This window comes from Sapajus apella, unplaced genomic scaffold (assembly GCF_009761245.1).
Source record: "Sapajus apella isolate SASKATOON/1434 unplaced genomic scaffold, GSC_monkey_1.0 scaffold162, whole genome shotgun sequence".
Classification (NCBI taxonomy): Eukaryota; Metazoa; Chordata; class Mammalia; order Primates; family Cebidae; genus Sapajus; species Sapajus apella.
This window is the reverse complement of record NW_022437102.1, coordinates 2,344,801-2,365,763: the sequence shown is the minus strand read 5'-3', so window position 1 is coordinate 2,365,763 and position 20,963 is coordinate 2,344,801. Positions and strand designations below refer to the sequence as shown.

Genomic DNA, 20,963 nt, shown 5'->3' with positions numbered 1-20,963 from the left:
GATTATGCCATGGCACTCCAACCTGGGTGACAGAGCAAGACTCTGACTCAAAAAAAAAAAAAAAACAAACAAAAAAAGAATCTGTTTTCCTAGAAGGTTGAGTGAGCACTTAGCTGTGACTCTGAATAGCTAGAGTTTTGCAGTTGACCTGTGGGATTGCAGTCATGTTTCACATTGAAGAAAAATCTCCAAATTCTGGCTCAAGGGAAACAAATCTGGTTAGGAGTGCAATGGTGTGATCTCCGTTCACTGCAACCTCTGCCTCCTGGGTTCAAGCGACTCCTGCCTCAGCCTCTGGAGTAGCTGGGATTACAGGCATGCACCACCATGCCCCACTAATTTTTTGTATTTTTAGTAGAGATGGTGTTTTACCACATTGGCCTGACTGGTCTCAAACTCTGGACCTCAAGTGATCTACCCATCTCGGCCTCCCAAAGTACTGGGATTACAGGCCTGAGCCACTGCCCCCGACCTACTGCATTCCTTAATGACCTCCCTGTGCTAGACCAAATAGATATTTTCCATTCCTTACTTTACTGAACCCCTCAGTGGCATTCAGCATTATCGATCTCTCATTCTTCTTTAGTTGTTCTCCTCCCTTGGATTCCATCATACTTTATTCGTCTGTTTGTCTTTTCAAATTGTCCCCATCCTCTTTGCTGCTCCTTTCCCCCTTTCTTTTTTCTTTTTTTTTTTTGAGACAGAGTTTTGCTCTTGTCACCCAGGCTGGAGTGCAATGGTGTGATCTAAGCTCACCACAACCTCTGGGTTCAAGTGATTCTCCTGCCTCAGCCTCCTGAGTAGCTGGGATTACAGGCATGCATCACCATGCCCCACTAATTTTGTATTTTTAGTGTAGATGGGGTTTCTCCATGTTGGTCAGGCTGGTCTCAAACTCCTGACCTCAGGTGATCTGCCTGCCTTGGCTTCCCAAAGTGCTAGAATTGCAAGTGTGAGCCACTGAACCTGGCCTGGCCACTCCTTTTCATTCCGTTTGCAGATTCAGCCTCCTCCACTTAGCAAGTAGGTGATCCTCCCACCAATCCACATCAAATTGTCTCCTAGTGTACTTCTATTTTTATTTCTGTTACCCTAGCCTGATAGACCATTATTTTTTGCCTGGACTACTGTAAAATTATATTCAGCAAATATTAGTTGAGTAAATAAATGAATGGGGGTTTGATAGGAGTGTCTACAGAGGGGAAGTTCTGTCCCAGCTTACCAATTTCAGGGCAAAGTAACCCTGAATAAGTGGCAGAGCTATGGCTGAAAGCCCTTTTTACTAACTTCTTGAAATGGACCTTTGTTTTATCAACTGAAAAATGAGATAATTGGACTTGATGATTTTTATAACTTCTTCTATATTTCCAATAGTTTATAATGTATGCTACACAAACTCAGAACCATTTAAATAACCCTCTCAACAAATGACAAAATAATTAGAATAGGCAGCCTTTATAATTAATCTTGCAAGGCTGTAGGTGAGACCGTAAATTATTTAAATATATGAAACCTAGAGGAATGACAGAATCATGTTCCAAAAGGACCTCAAGAGGTATGAATGTTGACTCAGCTCTAACTAGCTGAAGTTTAAGAGGTATAAGTGAAGTTCTAAACATTTGGGTCTCTCAAATGCAGTTATATAGGAATACAGAGAAGAGAGAGTTCAAGGGAATATGAGTTGTCTTTGAATATATGAAAGATGGCAAAGTGGATAAAGGGTAAGACCTGTTCTGTTGGGTACCATGAGGACTACATCTGATGCCATAGAGAGCTAGTTTCAGCCTCCTCATAACTGTCTGAGGGCAGGTTCCCTGTACGGTGGGAGGAGATGTACTGTTGCTGTGGAGTTTGGACAGGGGAAGTGTTGTGAGGGATTCATGTATCAGATGGATGACAGGTCTAGGTGATCCTAAGGTTACTTTTACTCCCGAGACTGTAAAACTCTTGATAGTGAGTCCTCAGCTTGGCCTGGCCTTCTAGCCTCAGCAGGTGCAACCATGTATATTCCTTGGACTGGGAAGAGTAATAGACATTATAGCCAACCAGACTTCCCATGACTAGGAAAACTTTAGTAACAAGAGTTCCGTTTTCTGATTTGGGCAGATGTAGTATTCTGTATTCTGATTTGGGAAAGTATCCCCATTTAACATATCAAGAAATGAGATCTAGAGCTTGATGTAACTTGCTTAAGATCAGAGTTAGAAATAGAGCCCTGTCTTAAAAAAAAAAAAAAAAAAAAAAAAACATAACTGAGCTCAAATTCATCTACTATACAATTCCCTCATTTAAAATGTACAATTCAGTGGGTTTTAAAGTATATTCAATTGTGTTGCAAGCATCACTGAAATAAATTTTAGAAAACTCTTGTCATGCTGTAAAGAAATCCTATACCCACTGGGCACAGTGGCTCACACCTGTAATCCCAGCACTTTGGGAGGCTGAGGCGGGCCGATCACCTGAGGTTGGGAGTTCAAGACAAGCCTGACCAACATGGAGAAACCCTGTCTCTACTAAAAAGACAAAAATTAGCTGGGCATGGTGGCACATGCCTGTAATCCCACCTACTCGGGAGGTTGAGGCAGGAGAATCGCTTGAATCTGGGAGGCGGAAGTTGTGGTGAGCCAAGATCGTGCCTTTGGTATCCAGCCTGGGTAACAAGAGCAAAACTCTGTCTCAAAAAAAAAAAAAAAGAAAAAAAGAAAAAAAAAAAAAAGGAAATCCTGTACCTGCTAGTGAAATAAGCAGTCTCTCACTAATATACTTTCTGTATTCCTAGATTTGCCTATTCTGGATATTTCGTATAAATAGAGTCGTATAATATGTGGGGTTTTTTTTTTGTGGCTTGCTTCTTTTATTTAACATGTTTGCAAGGTTCATCTGTGTCATAGCATGTATTTGTATGTCATTCCTTTTTATCGATGAATGATATTCCATCACGTTTACCCATTTGTCAATTGTTTATGCATTTTGTTTATCCACTTATCATTTGGTGGACATTTGTGTTGCTCCTCCTTTTTGGCTATTATAAGTAATATTACAAACAATAATGTATGAATGTTTGAGTGGACATAAGTTTTCATTTCTCTTGAGTAGAGAGAAATGAAATTCCACTTAGTAATAGAATTGATAGGTAATATGGTAACTCAATGTTTAATCATTGAAGAACTGCCTGACCCAGACTATTTTCTGCAGTGGCTATACCATTTTACATCCCTGCCAGCAGTATATGAATGTTTCCATTTTTCCACATCTCTACTCACACTTGTTATTACTGTTTTTAAAAAATTTGTTATTATAGCTATCCTAGTGGGTGTAAAGTATTATCCCATTATGGTTTTGATTTGAATTCCCCTGATGTCAAGCATCTTTTCATGTCATGATTGGCTATTTGTATAGCTTTGGAGAAGTGTCTATTCAGATCCTTTGACATTTTAAATTGGGTGATTTGTCATTTTATTGTTGAATTTTAGGAGTTCTTTATATGTTCTATATACTAGGCCCTTATCAGAAATATGATTTGCATATATTTTCTCCCAATCCATGGATGTCTTTTTTACTTTCTTGAGAACCTCATCTTTTGAATCATAGTTTAAATCTCTTTCTGCTATATCATGAATATTTCAGGTGAGAGACCTTATAAAAATCCCCTCAGATGGAAACACACACACACACACACACCACCACCACCACCACCACCACCACCACCACCACCATCACCATCATCACCATCATCATCATCATCCAGTTGCAAAGTATTCACCTCAAGTATGTTGTGTCTTCAACTCTTTGTGGCTGCTGCGGGCTTATAATGGGCTAATAAATTTAAAGCCATAGGCCACTTCTTCAAGCGTCTAGTCTTTTTGGAGAGACAAATTGGATAACATGGCATGGTTTCAGAAGGCAAACAAACCTTGAGTCCTTGTATTTTCCGAGTACGAAAGAGCTGAAGTTGCTGTATATGCCACTCAGAACTCCTTCTTTTCCAGGATTGCGAGGCCTGATGCTGTCGGTCATGCTGGCCTCTCTCATGAGCTCCCTGACCTCCATCTTCAACAGTGCCAGCACCCTCTTCACCATGGACATCTACACCAAGGTCCGCAAGGGAGCATCTGAGAAAGAACTCATGATTGCTGGAAGGTAAATGTAGCTTCCCCATGCACAAAAGCTTGAATGATCAGAGAGGTTCCATCTGTGCTACCCTTCAGGCTAGGGAAGGTTGGCAGGTGCTTGGGTAGAATGGGAATAATCTCTGTGGCTGGTTATATTTGCCATTCAGTGGCATTTAACTTTATTTATTGATTATTTTATTATTTTTAAATTTTTTATTTCCATACATTTTGAGAAACAGGTGGCATTTGGTTATATGAGTAAGTTCTTTAGTGACACGTGAGATTTTGGTGCACTCATCACCTGAGCATTATACAATGAACCCAATTTGTAATCTTTTATCCCTTGCCCACCTGCCTTCCTTTCCCTACAAATCCCTAAAGTCCATTGTATCATTCTTATGCCTTTGTATCCTCATAGCTTAGCTCCCACTTATGAGTGAGAACATATGATGTTTGGGTTTACATTCCTGAGTGACTTCACTTAGAATAATAGTCTCCAGTTTCATCCAGGTTTCTGTGAATGCCATTAATTTGTTCCTTTTTATGGCTGAGTATCCATACACCATAATTTCTTTATCCACTTGTTGACTGATGGGCATTGGGACTGGTTCCATAATTTTGCAGTTGCAAATTGTGCTGCTATAAACATGCATGTGCAAGTATCTGTTTTGTATAATGACTTATTTTCCTCTGAGTAGTTACCCGGTAGTGGGATTGCTGGATCAATTGGTAGTTCTACTTTTAGTACTTTAAGGAATTTCCATACTGTTTTCCATAGTGGTTGTATTAGTTTACACTCCTACCAACAGAGTAAAGGTGTTCCCTTTTCACCACATCCACACTAACATCTATTATTTTTTTATTTTTAAATTACGGGCATTCTTGCAGGAGTAAGGTGATTATTTTTTTCTTGCTAATTTGTTTGAATTATTTGTAGATTCTAGATATTAGTCCTTTGTGGGAAGTATAGATTGTGAAGCTTTTCTCTCATTCTGTGGGTTTTCTGTTTACCCTGCTGACTGTTCCTTTTGCTATGCAGAAGCTGTTTAGTTAAGTCCCACCTATTTATCTTTGTTTTTGTTGCATTTGGTTTTGGGTTCTTGGTCATGAAGTCTTTGCTCAAGCCAATGTCTAGAAGGTTTTTTCTGATGTTATCTTCTAGAATTTTTATAGTTTCAGGTCTTAGATTTAAGTCCTTGATTTATCCCGAGCTGATTTTTGTATAAGGTGAGAGATGAGGGTTCAGCTTTATTCTCCTGCATGTGGCTTGCCAATTATCCCAGCAGTATTTGTTGAATAGGGTGTCCTTTCCCCACTTTATATTTTTGTTTGCTTTGTCAAAGATTAGTTAGCTGTAAGTATTTGGGTTTATTTCTGGGTTCTCTATTCTGTTCCATTGGTCTCTGTGCCTATTTTTATATTAGTACCATGCTGTTTTGGTGACTATGGCCTTGTAGTATAGTTTAAAGTCAGGTAATGTGATGCTTCCAGATTTGTTCTTTTTGCTTAGTCTTGGTTTGGCTATGTGGGCTCTTTTTTGGTTCCATATGAATTTGAGGATTGTTTGTACTAGTTTTGTGAAGAATAATGGTGGTATTTTGATGCAAATTGCATTGAATTTGTAGATTGCATTTGGCAGTATGATCATTTTCACAATATTGATTCTATCCAGCCATGAGCATGGGATGTGTTTCCATTTGTTTGTGTCATCTATGATTTCTTTTCTTTTTTTTTTTTTTTGCAGCTATTGTAAAAGGGGTTGAATTCTTGATTTTATTCTCAGCTTGGTCTCTGTTGGTGTATAGCAGAGCTACTTATTTGTATACATTAATTTTGTATCCTGAAACTTTGCTAAATTCATTTATCAGTTCTACGAGCATTTTGGAGAAGTCTTTAGGGTTTTCTAGGTATATGATTGTATCATCAGCAAATAATGACAGTTTGACTTTCTCTTTACCGATTTGGATGCCATTCATTTCTTTCTCTTGTTTAATTGCTCTAGCTAGGACTTCCAGTACTATGTTGAATACAAGTGGGTGAAAGTGGGCATCCTTGTCTTGTTCCAGTTCTCAGAGGGAATGCTTTCAACTTTTCCTCTTTTGGTATTATGTTGGCTGTGGGTCTGTCATAAATGGCTTTTATTACATTGAGGTATATCCCTTGTATGCCGATTTTGCTGAGGACTTCAATCATAAAGGGATGCTGGATTTTGCCAAATGCTTTTTCTGCGTTTGTTGAGATGATCATGTGATTTTTGTTTTTAATTCTGTTTATGTGATATATCAAACTTACTGTCTTGCATATGTTAAACCATCCCTGCATGCCTGGTATGAAATCCACTTGATCATGGTGTGTTATCTTTTTGATATGTTGTCAGATTCAGTTAGCTAGTATTTTGTTAAGGGTTTTTGCATCTATGTTCATCAGGGATTCTCTTATGGTGGTGAGTAGGCCTAGGCTACTATTGAAAGTCAAGTGTGTTTCAGTAATTCATGAATGACTTTCCTATAGGCAAAAAAAGCTTCAAGCATACATTTGCTAATTATTTTTCCTTTTCTTTTTTTTTTTTTTTGAGACCCAGTCTTGCCCTGTCACCCAGGCTGGAGTGCAATGGCATGATCTTGGCTCACTGCAACCTCTGCCTCCCGGGTTCAAGTGATTCTCCTGCCTCAGCCTCCATAGTAGCTGGGATTACAGGCACATGCCACCATGCCTGGCTAATTTTTTGTATCTTTAGTAGAGACAGGGTTTTACCATGTTGGCCAGGCTGGTCTCGAACTCATGACCTCGTGATCAACCCGCCTCAGCCTCCCAAAGTGCTGGGATTACAGGCGTGAACCACCGCGCCCAGCCTGCTAATTATTTTTTTGTGCTGTGGTCATATTTGCTGCTGGTAGTGGTGCTGGTGGTAGTGTGTGTATGTATGTATGTATGTACATATGTATGTATATATGTAATACATAGTAATGTATACTCATGTGGAGCTACTTATTGACACTTTGTTGTGGGGGCTTTAATTTCAGGTTGTTTATCCTGGTGCTGATTGGAATCAGCATCGCCTGGGTGCCCGTTGTGCAATCAGCACAAAGTGGGCAGCTCTTCGATTACATCCAGTCCATCACCAGTTATTTGGGACCACCCATTGCAGCTGTCTTCCTGCTTGGTATTTTCTGGAAGAGAGTCAGTGAGCCAGTAGGTATCATCTGGGCATGTCCAGAAAAGTCATTCTGGCATAGAAGTTTCCATGTGGGTTTGCATATTCTCTATGGGAGGGATTCTATTTCCCAGAGATCTTGAGCAGACATGGATGTACTGCTGAGGGTTTATAGGGAAAGCCTCCAGGGACCATGGGGCTCTTTGTTGGAGTGAGCTCCTTGGGAGCTGGTATGGGGTTTCACATTCTCTCTGTCTCCTCTGTCCAAGATTAGATTTTCTTATTTATTTATTTATTTTAAATAGAGATGAGGTCTCACTATGTTGCCCAGGCTGGTCTTGAACTCCTGAGCTCAAGTGATCCTCCCACCTCAGCCTCCCAAAGTGCTAGAATTATGGGCCAAGATTAGATTTTCTATCTAATATTGGTGATTTTGACCTGACTGCATGGCACTCACTAGGAAATTTGTAGCCCCTAGGTGAGCGAGAGAAAGTCCTAGCGCAAGGTACCTCCAGTGCTGTACTGTGAACTCGGTTTTCCAGCCAGCACCTCTCAGGGCCGAGTGAAGACAAAGTCCTGGTGCTCAAGCAGTTTATACATAAAACAAAGTGCAAGACAAGTAAGGGATATAATGCAGCACGTAATATGAGCAGGAAGGGAGTTAGGAAAGGCTTTATCAGCAGGGGCTGAAACTGTCAGGGAAGGCCTCTTGGAGCAGTTGGAGCTGGAAAGATTTGAAGTTGGAGAGGGAAGACATGGCATTCAAGTCAGAGAACAGCGCTGTCCAGAACTTTTAGGCAGAAGTTGAAGGACTTGTATGGAATCTCACCTGGCTCACGGGGAGTTTGTGAATGTGAAAGATGGAAGACGTAATTGGAAAGGTAGGTCAGGGTTTCATTAAGAGTGACCCCTTTGGTGGAATCTTTAGGTTTTTCTAAATATGAGATCATATCATTTGTAAATGAGGCCAATTTGTCTTCTTCTTATTTGGATGCCCTTTATTTTTTCTCTTGCCTGATTGCTCTGTCTAGGACTTCCAGTACTATGTTGAATGAAAGTGAAAGTGGGTATCCCCTTCTTTTTCCAGATCTTAGAGGAAAGTCTTTCAATTTTTCCTCATTCAGTATGATGTTAGCTGTGAGTTTGTCATATATAGCTTATAGACTTTATTGTTTTTGAGGTATGTTACTTCTGTACTTAATTTGTTGAGAGTTTTCAATTATGAAAAATTTTGAATTAAAAAAAATTATTTCATGGCAAATTTATTGATTTTTTTTTTGAGATGAGAATCTCACTGTGTTGTAAGGCTAGTCTCAAACTTCTGAGCTCAAGTGATCCCTTCCGCCTCAGCCTCCAATGCAGGGAGGGCTTCAGGCACACTGTGCCCAGCTAAGAAATATTTTTTTTTTAGTGAAATAGTGTATGGGGGATGAAGAGGGAACACATTTTTTCTTTTTCCTTATTCATTCCTTCATCTAGAAGTTACTTGCAGATGCCAGCATAAGGTAAGGCACTAGCAACAAAAAGCGAATGAAATCTGCTTCCTTCCCTGGGCAACCCCCTAGTTCAGACTGGGAGACAGAGAACTGAATGAATGATTCCATGGCAGTAGGGTTGGTGCTGGCCTGGATCTGTGTCCACAGTGCTGTGGCCACAGCAAGAAAGGGTATACCCAGCTTGTGTAGCTTGTTCTATTTAAGCTAGAATGAGGTTACCAGGAAGAGATGAGCCCATATTCTCCCAGATAGAATGGCCTATATACAAAGACCTGGAGACAAAAACACATGCCATGTGTAAGGGATAGGTGATAATTTAATACACTTGGAATAGAAAGTATAGGGGTAGCAATGACTAGCAAAGAGTCTGACCAGCACCTGATAAAACTATGAAAGCAGCCGGGTACAGTGGCTCATGCTTGTAATCCCAGTACTTTGGGAGGCCAAGGCAGGTAGATCATGAGATCAGGAGTTCAAGACCAGCCTGGCCAACATGGTGAAACCCCATCTCTACTAAAAATACAAAAATTAGCTGGGCATGGTTGCAGGTGCCTGTAATTCCAGCTACTTGGGAGGCTGTGGCAGGAGAATTACTTGAACCCAGGAGGCAGAGGTTGCATTGAGCCAAGATCGTGCCACTGCACTCCAGCCTGGGTGACAGAGTGAGACTCTGTCTCAAAAAACAAACAAAAAACACACAAAAAACATGAAAGCTCTTTTGGGCCACTCTTCTAAGAACGCATTCTACTTTGTCACTGGCCTGCCAGACTTAAACCTAGGTGAGGACTTACCTAAGGGAAAGAGGAAAGAGAAAGGAAAAAGGAAGGCGGGAAGGAAGGAAAGAGCAAAAAAAAACCCAAAAAAACCAAAACTGAAAAATTGTCCCCTCATGTTTCTGGTGTCTTAAAGTCCTCCATATTTCTAATATGCAAATCCAAAATTTAATGTAAAAACACAGCATAATTTTATATTCTCAAACTAAAAATAATTTATAAAATAATCTACAATGGGGGCTGAAAAAGTGTTGTTATTTATATTTTGATGGATAAGTTTAAGTTTCTTTCTCCTTCATCTTTCAAAGACTTAATTTCTTTTCCCATGTCCTTGTGAAACACAAATTACCTCACAAGTAATTACTTCTTATCTGAATATGCATAAATCTGGAGATTGGTGTTGACAGTAGCTGCAGGTAGAGAGGCTCAAATTATTTTTCAAGATAAAGGTAATTTTTGGAATTAAGCCCGTAGGTTGACACTCTATTCCAGTTTTTAGACACTGTTACCCCATTATGTTATGGCTCCTTGTTTAATGATTGAGGTGAAATCATGTTGCTGAAACATGGTAGACACACTGAAGGTCTTGCATAGCAGTCCTTGCCATATTCTGAACTCCAGCGTTCTGGGTTCAGACAGCCTGGAGCTACCACTTCTCCTACCTCTTTTCCTTTGCCTCTGCCTGTGCCTCCCCCAAGAATGTTAGAAAGACCGCCTGTTTTGTGTGTTCAACATGAATTAACCCAGGGTTTTCTTTTATAGGGAGCCTTTTGGGGACTGATCCTAGGATTTCTGATCGGGGTTTCACGTATGATTACTGAGTTTGCCTATGGAACCGGGAGCTGCATGGAGCCTAGCAACTGTCCCACGATTATCTGTGGGGTGCACTACTTGTACTTTGCTATTATCCTCTTCGTCATTACTGCCATCACTATTGTGGTCATCTCCCTCTTCACCAAGCCCATTCCAGATGTGCATGTGAGTATGCATTTAGGGGATCTGTCCTTGTTTTGTGTTCATGCTGCAATGTTCTTTAATTTTTTAAAAATTTTTCATTATTATGGGTACATAATAGTTGTATATAATTATGGGGTACATGTAATATTTTGATACAGACATATAATGATGAAATCAGGGTAATTTGGGTGTCCACTGCCTCAAGCATTTATTATTTATTTGTGTTAGGAACATTCCAATTCCACTCTTAGTTATTTTAAAATATAGAATGTGGTGGCTTATGCTTGTAATTCCAGCACTTTGGGAGGCCAAGGTGGGACGATCGCTTGAGTCCAGGAGTTTGGAATCAACCTGACAACATAGTGAGACTCTGTCTTTAAATTATATATGTGTATATGTATAATAAATTATTTTATAGTAATTTTGTAATATATATAAAATAAATTAATATTAAGCATAGCCACCTTATTGTGCTACCAAATACTATATCTTAATTCATTCTAACTGTATTTTTGCACACATTAACCATCTCCACTCTGTCCTCCATCCCCTGCTACCCTTCCTAGCCTCTGGTAACCATCAATCTACTCTTTGTCTCCATGAGTTCAGTATTTAAAACTTTTAGCTCCCATATATGAGTGAGAACATGAGAAATTTGTCTTTCTATGGCTGGCTTATTTCACTTAACATAATGGCTTCCAGTTCCATACATGTTGTTGCAAATGACAGGATTGCATTCTTTTTATGGCGGAATAATACTCTATTGTGTATTTGTACCACATTTTATTTCTTTTTTTTTTTGAGACAGTCTTGCTCTGTTGCCAGGCTGGAGTGCAGTGGCATGATCCCGGCTCACTGCAACCTCTGCCTCCTGAGTTCAAGCAATTCTCCTGCCTCAGACTCCCAAGTAGCTAGGACCACAGGGTCGCACCACCACACCCAGCTAATTTTGTGTTTTTTAGTAGAGATGGGATTTCATCATGGTCTCAATCCCTTGACCTCTTGATCCGCCTGCCTCAGCCTCCCAAAGTACCGGGATTACAGGTGTGAGCCACCACGCTCAGCCTGTACCACATTTTCTTTATCCGCTCATTTGTCAATGGACACTTAGATTGATTCCACATCTTGGCTATTGTGAATAGTGCTGCAGTAAATATGGGAGTACAGATACCTCTTTGATATACTAGTTGACTTTCTTTTTGGATATATATCCAGTAATAGAATTGCTGGATATATATGGTAGCTCTATTTTTAGTATTTTGAGGAACTTCCATAGTGTTCTTCATTGTAGCTGTACTAATTTACATTCCCACCAACAGGGTTTGAGGGTTTCCCTTTCTCCCCATCCTCACCAGCATTCATTATTGCCTGTCTTTTTGGTAAAAGCCATTTTAAATGGGATGAGACGATATCTCATTATTGTTTGATTTGCTTTTCTCTGATGATTAGCGATGTCGATGTGCCACAACATGCTTGGTTGGCCTCAGCAAAATTATATATCTTACATTCACATAACTTGCCATTGGTTTCATGTGGAAGGATACATGCCAGGAAACATGGTGTGCTAACAGGCTGATATCAAGCCCATGTCTTTAGTGGGAGTCCTCACAGTTGTCTATGCTTTATTCCAGAGCTTATTCTCTGAAACCTCCTTCCCAAGTGACAGCTCAGGTGCACAAGATCATATGGGTGGGATAGAGCTACCTGGCTTAGAAGCCTATGTTCCAAATAGAAACTGACATTTCTTGTAACTGTCCCATGGTCAAAGATTTTAAAGATCCCAGCAAAGAACATACCTAGTTGCAGGAATCACTCTACTCAGGGAAATCTAAAATATAGTTTCCTCTTGATTTTTTTCTAAATTAATCCACCAAAAATTGACCATAGGATGCAAAACATTTCTAACAATATCAAAGTCTAATTGATTCAAGACTTCAAAAGTTGCAATTACTCTTCTTTAACTCTAGATGCCCCCATTGGTTTAGAATTTATTCATAGCTCTCCTAATTTAGATAAAGATGGCCAATTACAAGCCATTTTTATTAATAGTCTGGTAACTCAACACAGATTTCCAGGTTTCCAAAAGAACAGAGCTGGAAAGTTAACCCAAGGTCATATTTATTTCTAGAAAAAACAAGGAAGGATTTTGTTAATCCTTTACTCATGCATACACATACAAGGGCTTATGGAATTCCTAAGAGATCTTCAACTTCATTGCCAACATTTTAAGAGCAGTGACAAACCTTCATGTCAAACAAGGACTACTTTTATAGGGGCAGAACTGCATCACATCTATTGGCTGGACCTGCCACAGGCTTTCTTTGTGTTGTATCAACTGCTGCCTCATGTCTCAAGTCTTTGAAAGTACCACAGTCCCAAACACATTTCTAGTTCATGCCTTAGACCAAGTTCATGCTCTAGATCAAGTTTTTGGTTCGTGCTCTTGACTATATCAATAGAAACTGTGTCCCCAGCTCTACCATATTCTATTATGGCTCATTATTCTAGATTCTTATTCCCATAATGTGACATAGTAAAAAAATCTGAACTTATACTCCTAACCTGGACAATGGCTGTCTTTGTTGCTTCCTACTGCCAGTGCTAAAAGGAAAAAATTTATTTATCACACACACATAAAAGAGTTCATTCAACAAATATTTCTATATGAGGCAGCCTTTTGGCTCTGAATATACATGTATCATAGAGGCTAGTGTATATATTATGTATATTGCTTTCATCTAAGTCACCAATGTTTTTAGAGATAATGTTGTGGATGGGAATTGTTATGTATGTCCTTGTTGGTACTGAGAGGCCACATTCCCTTCCCTTCCTTGATGCATATCTCTTTGCTCCCCTAACTTCTTGTCCCAAGATGCTATTTGGATCTTTCTGTTGACCTGCTCTGCCTTCTCTGCAGCTGTACCGTCTGTGTTGGAGTCTGCGCAACAGCAAAGAGGAGCGTATTGACCTGGATGCGGAAGAGGAGAACATCAAAGAAGAGCCTAAGGAGACCATTGAAATAGGTGATTTATGACTCAGAGCAGATCCCCAAACGATAAAAATTACTTTTACATGATAACTTTACTGAAGCCTTCCCTAAATGACTTTATCAGAGCTCAGATGTCTCTCTTCCAGGGTAGTGAGGAACAGAGTGGGGATGAAATGGATAAGTGGTTTGGGGGAAGTTCACTCTGAGTTCAAGTGGAGGAAAGGGTACAGAATCATTCCACCTCCCTCACCCTTCATATTTAAAAAAATTTTGTGGGTACATAGTAAGTTTATGTATTTATGTGGTACATGAGATGTTTTGATACAGGCATGCAATGTGAAATAAGCACATCATGGAGAATGGGGTATCTATCCCCTCAAGCATTTATCCTTTGATTTGCAAACAATCCAGTTGCACTCTTAATTTTAGAATGTACAATTATTATTGACTATAGTCATCCTGTTGTGCTATCAAATAGTAGGTCTTAGTCATTCTTTCTATTTTTTGTACCCATTAACCATCCCTACCCCATCCCCAGACCCCCAGTACCCTTCCCAGCCTCCGGTAACCATCTTTCTGCTCTCTATGCCCATGAGTTCAATTGTTTTGATTTTTAGATCTCACAAATAAGTGAGAAAATGAGATGTTTGTCTTACTGTGACTGGCTTATTTCACTTAACATAATGATCTCCAGTTCCATCCACATTGTTGTAAATGACAGGGTCTCGTTCCTTCTTTATGTCTGAATAGTACTCCATTGTGTATATGTACCTATTTTCTTCATTCATTCATCTGTTGATGGACATTTAGGTTGCTTCCAAATCTTAGCCATTGTAAATAGTGTTGTAACAAACATGGGACTGCAGATATCTCTTTAATATACTAATTTCCTTTCTTTTGGGTATATACCCAGCAGTGGGATTGCTGAATCATATGGTAGCTCTATTTTTAGTTTTTTGAGGAATCTCCAAACTGTTCTCCATACTGTTGGTGGTTATACTAACTTTCATTCCCACCAACAGTGTACAAGGGCTCCCCTTTTTTCCACATCCTCATTAGCATTTATTATTGCCCATCATTTGGGTGTAATCCATTTTAACTGTGATGAGATGATATATCATTGTAGTTTTGATTGCATTTCTATGATTAATGATGTTGAGCACCTTTTTATGTACCTGTCTGCCATTTATATATCGTCTTTTGAGAAATATCTATTCAAACCTTTTGACCATTTTTGATTGTATTCTCACCCCTTATATTTGACAGTGCTCAGTGAGTAAGTGTGGGTGAGGAATTTGCCACCCTGTCTTGATTTGGGAAATGGCTGGGGCTAAGAGAAGAGTTGGGGCTGGGTGTGATGGCTCGTGCCTATAATGCCAGCACTTTGGGAGGCTGAGGTGGGCAGATCATTAGGTCAGGAGTTTGAGACCAGCCTGGCTAACATGGTGAAAACCTGTCTTTACTAAAAATACAAAAATTAGCTGGGCATAGTGGCACATGCCTGTAGTCCCAGCTACTCAAGAGGCTGAGGCAGGAGAATTGCTTCAACCCAGGAGGAGGAGGTTGCAGTGAGCTGAGATTGTACCACTGCACTCCAGCCTGGGCAACAGAGCAAGACTCCATCTCAAAAAAAGAAAAAGAAAAAGAAAAAAGAGTTTGAGTTCTTTTGACCTAGAGGACAGATGAAACCAAGGGTATGGTCAGTTCTAGTGACATCAAGATGAGGAGATAGAGGCCCTTGGGATCTTATGTCATACTGGCTTACAATATCAAATGTAGAAAATCCAATTTCTCAGGAAGACCAATGAAATAATGCTTAGTCAGTGCCCAAAGACTTATCCTCTAAGTTAATGCTTTCTTCTACTTCAGTATTGTAACCTTCCTCTGTACATGGGGGACTTGCACATGTGGAGGATGGTTGTGGAGGTGTGTGGTGTGCAGAGATATGGGGGCTCAAGGTCATACATGCTTTACCTGGTACTGGGCTGGAGGCTTCATTGTCACTCCATCTGAAGGAGAGCACAGGTGTAGCTCAGAACAAGTTCTGAATCTGGCCATCACGAACGTCATAGAATTCTAACTCAGGAAAGAGCCCCAGAGATCATTTGGTCTTATCACCTCATTTTATAGACATGTAAATTGAGGCTTAGGGAGGGAGAGACTATGCCTAAGTTCTCAGCTTTGCTACAATCTGCTCTTGATCTTTGAAGACCTTTCCATTCTAAAACCTGTGACTCTACAAATACCGGAGGGAGTGTGAAGCCACAGCAGCTGGCTATGGTGCTGAAAACAGTCAGCCCCTTCCTGCTTCCCCAGAGCAGGCAGGCAGGAACATGCCCTCTACTTCTACTTCCAAAAATGTCTCCATACTGTGCAAGAATATCATAGATTTTAAAGGGTTAGATTTTAGATGGATTAGGAATATTTTGAGTGTCAAAGGTCTTATTGTGGAAGAAGAGATTATTTTTATGCCAGAAGTCAGATTTAACACTGGTGGGTGAAAATAATTCATCCAATTTTAACTCAGAGTAAGGAGGCAGAATAGTGCAGAGATGGTTTCCGAGATTTGGAATCAGGAAGAAATGGTATTGAAATATGAATTCTCTTCCTACTATGCTAGGAAAGTGATTCCATTGTTCTAAAGCTCAGATTCTTCACATAAAAGTATTCTAAATGAAAACCCATACCTCTTATGCTCTGCTATAAGAATCGGCTATAATTATCACCATCATGATTGCTTTGAAGGAATAGTTTTCTAATTGAGTTGGTCTGGACAGGGATAAGCAGTATGTATACATTTGTCCAGGATTCTGTAGAGGGAACATCCATACTGGCTAGAGAATTGATCTGGTACCTCTGAAGTTCATGGCGGCACTCAAATTCTGTCATGTTTTCATGAACTTAGGTTCTTAATCAGACTGAACATCCTATCCTATTAAAGCACAATAAACTAAACTCTCTTGAGGGCTTTTACAGACCATGGGTGTCACACTCACCATTCTCTAGGAAACATCAACACAAGGAAGCTTTTCAGGTGCATCATTATCCCCATATCATCATCATCACCACCACCACCACCACCACCATCACCATCATCATTGATAATGATATGATCATCACATATTTTAATTATAAACACTTTAGTGATTCATTTCAGCACTGCATCATCCTCTTAAGACAGATAATACAAGTACAATTCTTCCAATTTTCCTTCCCTCCCCAAACAGGAAAATGAGACAGAGAATTTCCTAAGGCCATTCAACTTTTTATTGACCCAGAAAGCCATGTATTTCTCACTTGAGCTGGTCAGTGATCCTAGCTTCTTACTCCTTCTTCCCCATTCTGCTATTCTGGTGGAGTAAGTCAAAAGGGAGAGGTGTGAGTGTGTGAGAGAAAGGAGAGAATGGGAAGAGACTTACACCTCTTGACATCTACTGTGTCAAGGGATACAGTTTAGGAATATTTTGAGTGTGGAAGAGGATCTACCACAATAAGAGAGGCTCCACCACAATAAGAAGTAGAAGCTCTCTCATTAAATCATTAAATTCTTCATTTATACAATGAAGAAGCTATTTATCCAATCCTATTCCTGAAGATAAGGGATGTGAATTAACAATACCATAAAGCTAGGTTTTGGTCCCAACTCTAACACATGTGTGAACTTGGTCATTGAGATTCTTTCTGGTTCTAAAATTCTGTGATGCTTTAAAGCTAAAATTCTGTGAGGCTGGGCATGGTGGCCCACATCTGTAATTTCAACACTTTGGAAGGCCAAGGTGGGAAGATTGCTTGAGTTCAAGATTACAGGAGTTAAAGACCAGTCTGGGCAACATACTGAGACCCTGACTCTACAAAAAAATAAAAAAAAATTAACTGGGCATGTTGGCATGCACCTATAGTCCCAGCTTAGCTACTAAGAAGGCCAAGGTCGGGGGGTCGTTTGGCCCAGGAGTTCATGGTTGCAGTGAGCTATGATAACCGCCACTGCACTCCAGTCTGGGCAACAGAGCAAGACTATGTTTCTTTAAAAAATAAAGATAAAATTCAGTGATGTAAAATTAGGAAAGTGCTTTGCACGATCTGTGACTGTGGTGCTGAAAGCACAATGGGCTTGATCTCTTATCTAGTGAGTGGCAGAGTGGGCATTTGAAATGAGGTTTGTGTACCTCCAGGGCCATGCCTAGGCTCAGTTCCCTTGGTGGGCATCCGAGTTGAGTATCAGGGTCATGTATGGATGGTTTGATTAAGCAGTGTTGATATGTGACATTAGATCCTAACCCTGGGAAGTATTAATCACTGCTGCACTGCATCAGGAGCTGTTCAGACCAATTCTTACCACCTGGCTGGGTCTGTTGTGAAGCCTTAGAAAGGACAGATGTAGCCAAAGCACTCCTGAGTCATGCCAGCCAGATTGCTTTCTGGTGATGTAGTGAAGAGCTATGAGATTTTGTGTTTCAGAGGTGGGTTTTCCTTCCTATGGCACAGTTCCCCGGCCCATTATTAATGTGCCTTTATCATAAACTATTATTTGAACTGACTGTTCCAAATCAAAATAAATTTGCATTGGGCCTGATAGAGATAAAACTTGGGCTAGCTGATCCTAAAGATGTAAATAGTAAGATTGTTTTGTCTGCTGGGCGCGGTGGCTCACGCCTGTAATCCCAGCACTTTGGGAGGCCGAGGCAGGTGGATCACAAGGTCAAGAGATCGAGACCATCCTGGTCAACATGGTGAAACCCCGTCTCTACTAAAAATACAAAAAATTAGCTGGGCATGGTGGCGCGTGCCTGTAATCCCAGCTATTCAGGAGGCTGAGGCAGGAGAATTGCCTGAACCCAGGAGGCGGAGGTTGTGGTGAGCCGAGATCGCGCCATTGCACTCCAGCCTGGGCAACAAGAGCGAAATGCTGTCTCAAAAAAAAAAAAAAAAAAAAGATTGTTTTGTCATTAAATTTATTGGAACATTTTCTACTGTTTTCATTCCTTAAAACAAGAAAATATGGGGGAAATTTTGGGAAATTTCTTGTTTTTGGGAAATTTCTGCAGAATAACAGGTGCTTCATGGTATGGCATCTCCTCTGGAAACTTTTCTAGTCTGTCCTACTTCTGTGTCCAGTAATTCTTCTATGCCTTTGCCCAGACACAGAAGTTCCTGAGGAGAGAAAAGGATTCTTCAGAAGAGCCTATGATCTGTTTTGTGGGCTGGAGCAGCAGAATGCACCCAAGATGACTGAGGAAGAGGAGAAAGCCATGAAGATGAAGATGATGGACACCTCTGAAAAGCCTTTGTGGAGGATAGTGGCGAACGTTAATGGCATCATCCTGCTGACCGTGGCTGTCTTTTGCCATGCATATTTTGCCTGAGTCCTACCTTTTGCTGTAGATTCACTGTGGCTGGGATCTTACTCACCTCCCTTTAATCTTGTCCTGTGGTATTGAAGGGAAACCAGCCAGTTGTAAATTTTGCCCAGGTGGATAAATATGTACATGTGTAATTACAGGCTAGCTGGAAGAAAATCATTAGTTTACTGTTAACTTAAGCATTTGAAGATGGTGTGATGCAGTCATCTGTACCTACTGGAGCTGCAGAAGGAAAGTCCACTCGGTCACATCCAGAAAAAGGTAGACTAAGAATCAGAAGCCATGTGATGTCTGATGTGAGTCTGTCTCAGTGTGGTTTGTAATCCTTGAATATTGTTTTAAGAGTTTTGGTCACGATGGTTCCCGACACTTTCCCTGTTTGTCCTCCTCTCCATTTTTAAAAAAAGAAAACTATTTCTCCCCCATCATATACCTCTTGAGTTTGAGTTTTTCCTGGACTTTCCCTCTCAAATGTGTCAATCTGATAAACTGAGGAATACATGGAATCTGAGGATGGAGTTTGATGGGCTCCCTGTCCTGGGTGTTTGCTCTTTGAAGTGGAGGCCTGAGGAAGGTAGTACTTCCACAAAAGGGAGGGACCTGGGCACCAGCCTCAGGGTAGCTGGGGAGGCAGATAGCCTGAGTCCAGGGAATTTTCTGGGCTTGTTAAAATGTCCATCGTAGTTCCCTGTGTTTGGGATTCCACTCATTTTGGCATTCACAGTGCCTAGAATGTCTTAGACTTTCAGCAATGCTTGTTGAATAAATGAATGACATAGGCATTTATTTATAAATCTTTGCTTTCTTTTTACATGAGCCTGGTCCTTAGTTAACCTTTTCTTGTGGCTGCACAAAGTATGTCCACTGGTTACTAATGAATTGGGATGCATTTGCCACAGGCCACTCTGCCTGCCTCATGGTGCTGAAGTTGACAGAAGGGGCTTAGAAGCTGACATTTTGTCATGTGAGAGAGCAAATGTGCCTACCAGGGGCATGTGTAAACTCAAAGCAGCTGCACAACTGCACTCTTCCAAAACATTGAAGTCATTAGCCTGAGATCATCCTCCCTGTGAGTTCACATGACCATAACTCTTCCTTTTGTAGTTGTCTGAAATTGGTGTTCATGGATTGACAAAGGTTAGGGTAGGCGATCTCTGTTCCAAGTGGTGGCACCCGACACTTCTAGGTGACAGATGTATGTATTTTTTTGAACCATTTTCTTAGGAAGAAATTCTTTTATTTAAATTTAATTAATAAATTATTTTAATTATACCTATGAAATCTCAATTATATTGTAATATAATCCCATGAAAAAATTGTGATGTTAGTATTGACTGGCTTCAGGCTAGCTTAGAAAAGTGCTGAGAATGTGGTTCCTGGGTATAAACATGGTTCAAGAGGTAAACGGATGGCTTTTTCTCATAGAAGCAAGGAAACCCATAGAGCACTATTTGTAATGCCTTCTCAGTCCCCTGAATCTAGGCAGAGGAGAAGGAAAAGTGGAGAATTTCACATGGCTGGCAGTCCCTAAAGGACTCGATCTGACATGGAGCTTGTGCTGTGTTTTGAATTTTGAGAGGCTAAAGGGAGAGGAAGGAAAGCCACTGGATGAAGTGGATAGTGGAAAATGTCTAGATTGTCCTGGATTTGGTTTCTGGCTTTGCTAATGATTTGCTGTGTATATTTTGGTAAATTATTTTGTCTCAACTGTGTATTTTTTTTTTTTTTTGAAAAATGAAGACCTTGGTGCTTATAGCATCTACCTACCTCCTGTGGTTGTGATGACGACACGTTGAAACAGGATGGGAGATACATATGTGAAAGATGTCATACAGGTGCTATATTAACCTGTGTTATAGTCCCATAAATTAAAATGTATTGCTTTGATAAAAATAAAAACATTAAAACACCATAACATCCTGATTCCCTGTTCTCCAGAGATTCTAGACAAATACTAAATATATCTATAGTGAGCTTAGTTAGCACAAGATATGAGTTGGAAAGTAAGAGACCAGGATAATTGATAATGGGATCTGGCAACTTGAACAATTAAAAAAATATATAGCCGTTTAGAGATTATTTCAACTGCAAAGCCACTAGTAAACATGAGGTGAATAACTCT

At 40.2% G+C, this 20,963-nt stretch overlaps 1 protein-coding gene across 1 annotated transcript in view; it reads left to right on the top strand.

The window, feature by feature from the left end:
- Window positions 1-20,756, top strand: part of SLC5A1 (solute carrier family 5 member 1) — a 68,895-nt gene extending 48,139 nt beyond the window's left edge. Inside the window, exons 11-15 of the mRNA XM_032266928.1 lie at window positions 3,990-4,140; window positions 7,136-7,304; window positions 10,298-10,513; window positions 13,410-13,515; window positions 18,621-20,756. Coding sequence (XP_032122819.1) covers window positions 3,990-4,140; window positions 7,136-7,304; window positions 10,298-10,513; window positions 13,410-13,515; window positions 18,621-18,844 — 866 coding nt within the window. The 3' untranslated portion in view covers window positions 18,845-20,756. The remainder of the gene's footprint in view (window positions 1-3,989; window positions 4,141-7,135; window positions 7,305-10,297; window positions 10,514-13,409; window positions 13,516-18,620) is intronic.
- The last annotated feature ends 207 nt before the right edge of the window (window positions 20,757-20,963 follow it).